Here is an 8,375-nt window from a genome sequence, read left to right on the forward strand (position 1 = left end):
AGCCCTGGTGTGCCCTGCAGCACCAGGCACAGGCTGCTGCCATGGACCCGTGCCACTGCTGCTCCCTGGAGCCTGGCTGAGCCCTGGTCTCTCCCGCAGGACCGGACACGGGCTGCCCTGCTGGACAACCTTCACGACGAGCTGCACGGGCACACACAGGCCATGCTGGGGCTGGGGCCCGAGGAGGACAAGCTGGAGAATGGGGGACATGGAGGCTTTCTGGAGTCTTTCAAGGTAAGGCCCTGCCCTTTCCAACAGCACAGCTAAAATGCACCTGGGGTTGGCAGAGTGCGTGTTGGGGGACAAGAGATGTCCCCCGAGGGTAGGGTGGCAGGAGGAGGTGGGGGCTGCTGCCACCACTGCCTGCTCAGCCTGCCAAGTGCCCAAGCTGGCCCCAGTGGGAGCAAGCAAAAGCTGGCACGTTGCATTGTTGGTGAGTGCCCCCAGTGGAGTGACTTCTCCATAGTTCCTGAGCACCTCTCTGCCAGTGTGTGCAGCACTTTGTGTCCCCAGAGGGGTCTCAGTTCAGGCCCACTCCCATGCCATGGAGTGCGTGTTGAGGTTAAGCAGAGATGTTCTGGCACACTTGGTGCGTGCCAGCAGACAGACCATGCTCTCTTGGCGTTGCAGGGAGTGCTGGGCTGGGAGGTGAGCCCCCTGCTCCGTGCGGGGCGCCTCGGGCCCGCGCTGCTGGGCTGCCTGCTGGCTTACGTCCTGCACCGCGCGCTCTCGGAGTGACGGGGGAGCACACACGGCAAGGAGGGCTGCGGGGGCTCACACCTGGCCCCTATCCTCTGTCCTATATCTTCTTGCCCCTACGACCCAGCCTCCAGACCCATCCCCTTGGCCATCGAGCGGGGGACCAGTTCTCAGAGGCGAGCAGAGCTCAGTTCTGCTGGGCTCTGAGTGAGTGAGAGGTGCCTTTGCCTCTTCCGTGGGGAAAGGAGCCCCTCCTCAGGGCTGGGGTGTTGGGGAACCCCACAGAGTTCCACAGCCATGGACAGGAGCCTGCAGAGTGTGAGTGCCTGTGGCTGCTGCTTTGCAGCAAAGCAACTGATCATTTTTAAGAACAACATCAAATTGTATATGAATGCTGCTGACCCCAATAAATTCAGTCTGATGGACTCTTGCTTGATGTTCATTATTGCATGGGCAGGAGGGGCTGTTGGGGCTGTGGTTTTCAGCACTGCAGCCTCAGTGAGAGCTCGGGGCTGCAGCCTCCTCTCACCCTGGTGCAGATCCACCCGTGGCTCCACGACCCCAGAGCCAGCAGCAAACAGCCTGCATGCTGCAGAGGCAGTGCTGGCACCTCGGGAATTTGGCCTGCCATGGCTCATTTACTCTTTAGCCTGAGCTGGGATTCAGCCATGGCTGAGGGAATAGCTGAGAGGAGAATGGAGAAGGTTGCTGATGTGAAGAGTGAGGGAAGGGATGTGGGGAAATGAAGATCCATGGGAGCAGGGAGAGCCTGTGGCTGCCATGGGGCCAGTGCTGACAGCTCAGCTCCAGTCCCTTCCAGAGGTGGATAGACCAAACCAGAAGCCACAGCAGCAATTCAGGCTAGATGTATTCTCAAGCAGTAGCTTGCTGAAGAGCAGAAGCACTTTGATGTGGCTTTGAAGCCTCCAGCTCAGGGGCTGTTTTGGGACAGGCTGGAGAGGTGCAGGAGAGGTGCGAGAGAGGCAGGAGAGGATCTGTCCTCTCTGAGTCCAGGCAGAATTGTGGAGGGTGTGCACACAGACATGGCTTATGGCTTAGCTGTGGCCCCCACTCCTGCCGTGGGTCTGGGAGGTTGGCCAGGCAGGAGGCAGGGCTCGGGGCTTGTGTCTGTGTCTCCTGGTCCCAGAGATGGAGTCCTTGATATCACAGAGCCGTGGGGGGAAATCTGATCTTGTGATGGCTGTGGGGCTCCCCAGGGGCAGCCCATGCTCAGCTGCACTGCCAGGGCTGCTGTCACCAGTCGTGCTGCTGCTGGGGGGTGCTTGCTCTCCCTTGTGCCTGGGGAAGACCTGAAGCTGGGGAGGAGCTGTGGGGACAGCACCTGTGGGTGGTGCTGACCTGCTGTCCCCTGTGCCACAGAGAGCCATCCGCGTGCGCAGCCACTCCATGGAGACGATGGTGGGCAGCCAGAAGAAGCACCATGGCAGTGGCATCCCCGGCAGCCTCAGCGGGGGCATCGCCCACAACAGCGGCGAGGTGACCAAGACCACCTTCTCGGTGAGCACGTCCACGTGTCCCTCTGTCCCCCTGTCCCACTGTCCCTTCCTCTTCCCAGCCCTCCACAGCCCGACAGGTCGCTGCGTTCCCCCGATGCAGCTTGGCAGTCCCCTGCATGGGCAGCGAGGGTCAGGGTGAGGGGGACACCTGAGCAGGCTGTGCACTTGGATGCCTTGTTCAAGTTGGGCTCGTTTTGTGGAAGAGCCAAAGATAAGCTTCCTGGGTTTTGGCCCCAAAGTAAAAGGAATAGAAGTTCTGGCATTATGGGGTTTTTAGATGCGCAGGCAGTGCAGTTCCTGGCAGGATGTTTAGCCTCTGACGTGCCAGGAGAGAGCTGTGCTCTCAATCCAGATTGTTCTCTGCTCTCAGCCCCCTGTCCCAGCTGTTGCTGCCAAGAACCAGTCCAGGAGCCCCATCAAGCGCCGCTCAGGGCTGTTCCCCCGCCTGCACACGACATCGGAGAGCCAGGCGGAGAGCAGGACACGGTGGTAAGTTTGTGGTGGTGCCTACAGAGCTCTGCCACTCTCACAGTGTATAGTTGGTGTTAGGTGGTACAATGTGACCATCCTTTTGAAGTCTCTTGTTTCTTTGTGCCCTCAGTGACAGTGTTTCTGGAGCCCAGAAGACACCAGATTTGGGACATTCTTCCCAAGAGATGAAATCTGAAACCTCATCCAACCCCAGCTCCCCTGAAATATGCCCCAACAAAGACAGGTGAGCCTGGAGGAGCCCATCCTCCTTCCACCACAGCTCAGCAGACGTCAAGGAATCTGTCAAACAAAACCATATCTAAATAAGTTTGATATTAAGGGAGAAAAGATTCTGGTGATTCTTGAGCACAGCTCCCTTTTGGTCTTTACGAAGAAGAGCAGAGAGCAGCGTTTGGCCGAGGTTGCCCCAGTCCTCAAGACACAGGAGCTGCTGTGCCTGCTCCTCCCTGCCAAGGCGAAGCCAGCTCGGCCCAGGCTTTCCTGCTGGGCACCCACCCCGTGCCTTGTCCCACGCCTTTGGAAGTGGTTGTGTGCTGAAGCACCCCAAAAGGTCCATCCCTGCGGCAGCACTTTGCTCCGGGGGTGTGCAGGAGGCCCGTCCCCCTGTCACAGTCCAAGGGACACGCTTCCCTGGTGACAGCCACGCGCCCTTCCTTCCGTTCCGCCTCTCTCCAGGCCTTTTATCAAGCTGAAAGAGAACGGGCGCTCGAACATCTCCCGTTCCTCCTCCAGCACCAGCAGCTTCAGCAGCACGGCGGGCGAGAGCGAGACCCTGGAGGAGTACGACAGCGTGGTGGGTACCAACCCTCCCCAGGCAGGCTCCCCACTGCCCTGGGCTCCCTGCTGCCTCCAGAGCCCCGGGCTCTGAGGGGGATGTGCCTGCCAGCCCCCAGCGCTGCCTCACTGCAGCTGGGGACAGGCTGAGCCCATCTCGGGGTGTGGGGAGGAGGAGGAGGAGGGCTGGAGTGCCTGTGAGGACATCGGGGGGTTGTGGCTGCCCCATCCCTGGAGGTGTCCAAGGCCAGGCTGGACAGGGCTGGGAGCAGCCTGGACTAGTGGAGGTGTCACTGCCCATGGCAGGGAGGGTCTGATTAGGTGGTCTTTAAGGTCCCTTCCAAACCAAGAACCCAAACCTGTGATTCCGTGGCACCCCAGTGAGCCCTGGAGTGCTCTGGGCACTGCTCGCTCTGCCCAGCCAGGGGCTGCAGTGGGCAGGGGGCAGTGGGGAATTGGCAGGGTGTGGGGGAAGACCTGACTGCAGGAAAAGCCTTGTCCTGTCTCTGTGAGCAGGGAAGCCAGCCCTCCACCGCCTCCCCGTTCAAGCAGGACGTGTTTGTCTACAGCGCTTCGCCCGGCAGCGAGAGCCCCGGCGCGGCGGCCACGGCCACCCCTGTCATCATGAGCAGGAGCCCCACAGGTGGGTGACAGCCACCGGCTCTGCCTCTCGCTCCTGGAGCTGCCCCGAGCCCCTGCGCTCCTGTGGCGGTGGGCTGGGATGGAGGAGCCCCCTGCCAGCCTTGTGGGGGTCCCAGGAGCAGCAGCCGTGCTCCCCCTGGCAGGACAGGCACCACGGGGTGTGGGGCAGCCCCAACTGACTGGGCTGCTCTGCAGAGATGGCCCCACGTGCTGTAGTTCTGTACTTCCATGGGGGTTTGTTTCCCTTCCCAATTAGAGTGCAGAGGTGGCTCTTGCTGTGGCTTTGTTCCCTCTGTCTCCCCTGACAGGCGTGTGCAGTAGTCCTGGAAACTCTGTCTCCAGAGGCTGAGCCATGACACACAATTACTTCATCAACACTCAGCTTCCCGTGGTCTTGGCTCCGTTCCTCTCCTGCCAGCCTGCTCAGCAGCTCCATCCCTTTCAGTGGGACGATTTGCACAGTGAGGTGCAGCTCTAGAGGGCCAAGCAGGCAGGAAAAGCTCTGTGCTGGCCCATCCTGTGCAGGGAGAGGGGGATGGCCACAGAGAGCCTGCCACAGGGCAGCAGCCTCCACGTGGAGACACACTGTCAGCTGAGGAGCTGTTTTTGAAACAGCCAGGAAGCAACAAAATCACCCAAACAGCTCTGTGACTGGCAAAATGGGACCATGGAGTGCAGGCAGGATTTCTGTGTCTCAGCACCCCACAGGTCCTCCTCCTTCCTTCACTAGTGATTTTCTGAACCCTTAAACCAGCCCCTTTTAATGCTTGAAGTGTTTATTTTGTATTTTTCCTGCCAAGAACATGAAAATCCACCCATACATTATATGGATCAGTCATTCCTTGTAGCCTTTTCAGTGGCATTTCCAGGAGAAAGACTGTGAAATGTAATTAAGCCTCAATTTGTTCCATTGCAAACACTTAATGTACAGCTTTTGCCAAACATTCAGCCAAGGCAGACTAAATATTGGTAGCACTCCTGACAGCCTATTAAAGTGCCTAGCTGGGCAAGTGCAGCCAGTACTACAGCAAATATTTTTGTTCACAGTTTATTATTTTTGTTCTTTGTTTGTCCTCTCCCTCTAGCAGATCTGAAGAACAGGAATTCCCCGAGGTCCAACCTGAAGTTCCGCTTTGACAAGCTCAGCCACGGCAGCTCCAGCATGGTGGGTGCCAGGGCTCTCCCTGCTGGGGTGCTGAGCTGTGTCCTCCCTGCCTGGCCTGGGGCTCTGGGCTCTGGGGGTGGCCCTGGGGCCTGGGAGGGAGAAAAGGGAAGGGATTTTGTGACTTCTTGCCCCTTTGTTTGCAACTCGCCCCATGTTCTGTTCTTTCACACAGAGCCACTAGCAGGAGGGAGTCATGCACTTGTCACAGGTGAGTGTTGGCATGCTTTGTTTTGTGAAAAGGGCTGTTTGGGGGCCAGCTGTGTCCAGGCTTGTCATTGCTTGTGGGATCCATCCTGTACCTTAGAACACCTGAGTGCTGCTGTGGGTGAGGGAGGGAGAGGGCAGGGATGCATGGCAGCTCTGCACCCTGCAGTGCTGCTGTTCCTTTCTGCAGCTCCTGCTGCTGCTCCAGGGCCAGGCGCCCCAGCCCAGCAGGCTGCACTCTTCCCAGTTAACCCCTGTCACACACTGGTGCCCAGCTCCAGGTTTGCTGTGCTGTGCTCTGGGCACTGGGGTGGAAAGGCAGTGCAGGCCCTTACCCATTCCAAAAATCCAAGGGGAAATGGAAGATACACAAGATGGATTTCATGGGCAGAGGTAAAGGGAACTCAGTGGGATTTACCTGGGTTCCTTCTGTTCTGTGGCTGTCATTAGGAAGATCCAAACTGAGCAGAAGAGCCCACAGGACTTGAAATGAAAGAAAGTTACATTTCTGAAAGCATGGGTCTCAAAGAGCTGGGATTTTCACCCAGTCACTGGGTTTCCCTCTCCCACAAGCTGGGAGTGATGGTTGGCCTGGCATTTTGGGGAAGGGCACTGCTGTGGCCTCAGCTCCCTCCCTGGACAGGTGCTTCACAGCCAGCACCTCAGGGCTGGGAATATTCTCCTTCCACTCCTGACTTTTATCCTTTTCTTCTTTGCACAGAATGTTTCAACAAAGGGAAAAATTTTCAACACCCCCTGGGACCACGCACGCCCCGGCCGTGGGCAGCGAGGTGCCCTTGCTGCTACACCAGAAAAGAGCTCTCACCTTGCCACAGTCCTGTCCTGACAGGGACCAGCCAGCTTGTCACCCGGTGTCCCCTGTCCAGCACACCTCTGCTGCAGGAGGGGACGTGTCCCTGGCTGTGCTGCACGCCTGGCAGGGCCGTGTCCCCTCCTGGGGCTCTGCTGGGTCACCTGTGCTTGCCCAGATGTGCTGCAGCTGCTGGGCACCATCCATTCCCCCCGTCCCTGGGTTTCCTGGCAGCTCCTTTTGGGCAGAGGGGCAGCAGGAGGGACCTCCACATAGTTGAGGTCCCTCCATGCTTTATTTGCAGTTATCAGTGGGGAAACAGGGTTTATGTTTGTTGTTTGAAGGGTGGGGGTCAGGCCAAAGTTGGGTGTTAGTGGCTCTGGGGCAGTTTGCCCTCCACCATCGTTTGCTGTTGTTCCTCTCTGGGGACAATAGGGCAAAACCTCCCTGGGGGTCCTGGGCAGCTCTCCCTGGAGCGGGGTCTGCAGTGTCTCTCCAGCCATCCCCCAGCTCCTGCCCACACCCCAAAACCTTGGGGCAGAGGCAGCCCCTCGCTGCAAGCTTGCTCAGTTTCTTGCACAAGAGGCAGGTGAGCGACAGCTGGGGACAGCAGCCAGCTCATCCTCCTTGGCAGGTTCATCCTCCCTGCTTTGTCCCTGCCTGACACTGAGCACACGCCTGGGAAAGGTGACCCAAAGCTAAAGCTGTGCTGTATTACAGCTTTAGCTTTTCTAAGTACTAGAACTGGAACCAGAGGGGATTTACCTGGTGGGCTCTGCTTTGCCCTATGGCTTGGATCACCACGCAGGCAAATGCATAACACTGGTGATTTGTGAGGCATTAGGCTGCTGCAGCCCTAACGGAGTCTCTCCTGCTGCTTTTGAGCCAGCTCTTGTTATTCTGAAAGGATTATAGATTCTGCAAGGTAACCTTCCCATAATGCCCTTTCCCAGAAAATACCTCTCTCAACATGCCAAGAAATCCTTTTGCTCTTTTATGGAACTTCGTGTGAAGTTTCCTGAAGCCTGTCTGTAAATTTCACATTGCTCATAGATTTCCCTTTCCCATTTTCTGGAAGACAGGCCATGATGCTGCAGAGATATTCCCCCTGTCCCCCCAGCCTGTGACCTTTGGGCACCCTCATGAAATCAGGTTCTCAGTCTCAAGTGAGCACAGTTCTTCAAGTTTGTGATTCCTACTGAACACAGGACTTTGAGTGCCAAAGGCACCAGTGGATGCCCCAGGAGGCACAAAGCACCTGACAGCCTGTTTCAGGAGGCAGGGCCAGAGCTGTGCTCCTGGAGCTGCTGTGCCTGTTCCTGCTCCCCTCTCTCTGGGCAAGTGCTTCTAGGATTCACCATCACTGCCCTTCTCTGTGTCATCCCTGGCCAGAGACGAGGCAGGGCCAGCAGCACGAGCTGTGCTCCCCTGCTGCTGCAGGGAGGTGCTCCCCAAGAGCCTTACCCAGTTCACACAGGTGCTGTGCTCCTGCTGGAACCAGTCCATGAGGGAAGGCTGTAGCTGTGATGGGCTGTAGCTGTAGAGGAACCAGGTTAAAGAACAGTTGTGAAAAGGCAGGGAACAGTTTCATTAGCCCCATGTGCTGTGTAGGATTAGTAAATACCAATAACTCCCATGGGGATGCTCCCTCCTGCTCCCAGCAGTTGCATTCCAATGGAGTTTAAGCCTTGAGGTTCCTGTGGAAGAGGAGCATGCAGAGTGCTCAGCCCAGCCTGTAGCTGTAGGTGTCTCAGGATCACACACTTTGCTGTTCAGCACTGTCTGATGATGCTTCAGTAGCACTTTCAAACCCACCCCCGATTCTCCTCTTGGAAGCTTTGGTCTGATTGCCTGAGGCTGCACAGTGAAACACTGACTGGTGCAATTGCTCCCAGGGTCTGCTCTGGGTTTGCTTTTTCCTCAGAAGTCACTCGGTTCTGTAGATGTCGTCATTCCTGTGGGTGTTGATCTCCGTGAGATCTTTCAGCAGATGATGCAGTGGCTACTGTCAGCTGGTTTGCCATTTTTGGTTGTTTTGTTGCCTTTTTTTAATATTTTTTTTCACTTGAAA

At 57.2% G+C, this 8,375-nt stretch overlaps 1 protein-coding gene across 20 annotated transcripts in view; it reads left to right on the forward strand.

Moving 5' to 3' along the window:
- The window catches only part of RAP1GAP2 (RAP1 GTPase activating protein 2), a 52,835-nt gene extending 44,460 nt beyond the window's left edge, over positions 1-8,375 (forward strand). For 12 of the 20 annotated variants that reach the window (XM_039720674.1, XM_039720661.1, XM_039720665.1 and 9 more), the window contains 9 exons: positions 100-234; positions 2,080-2,217; positions 2,587-2,705; positions 2,794-2,931; positions 3,384-3,501; positions 3,999-4,125; positions 5,210-5,289; positions 5,462-5,497; positions 6,215-8,375. In XM_039720674.1, coding sequence (XP_039576608.1) covers positions 100-234; positions 2,080-2,217; positions 2,587-2,705; positions 2,794-2,931; positions 3,384-3,501; positions 3,999-4,125; positions 5,210-5,289; positions 5,462-5,470 — 864 coding nt within the window. In that variant the 3' untranslated portion in view covers positions 5,471-5,497; positions 6,215-8,375. The remainder of the gene's footprint in view (positions 1-99; positions 235-2,079; positions 2,218-2,586; positions 2,706-2,793; positions 2,932-3,383; positions 3,502-3,998; positions 4,126-5,209; positions 5,290-5,461; positions 5,498-6,214) is intronic. The other 8 variants (XR_005628828.1, XR_005628829.1, XR_005628830.1 and 5 more) reach the window with 8 other exon arrangements.

This window comes from Passer montanus, unplaced genomic scaffold (genome assembly GCF_014805655.1).
Source record: "Passer montanus isolate IOZ18808 unplaced genomic scaffold, ASM1480565v1 scaffold44, whole genome shotgun sequence".
NCBI lineage: Eukaryota > Metazoa > Chordata > Aves > Passeriformes > Passeridae > Passer > Passer montanus.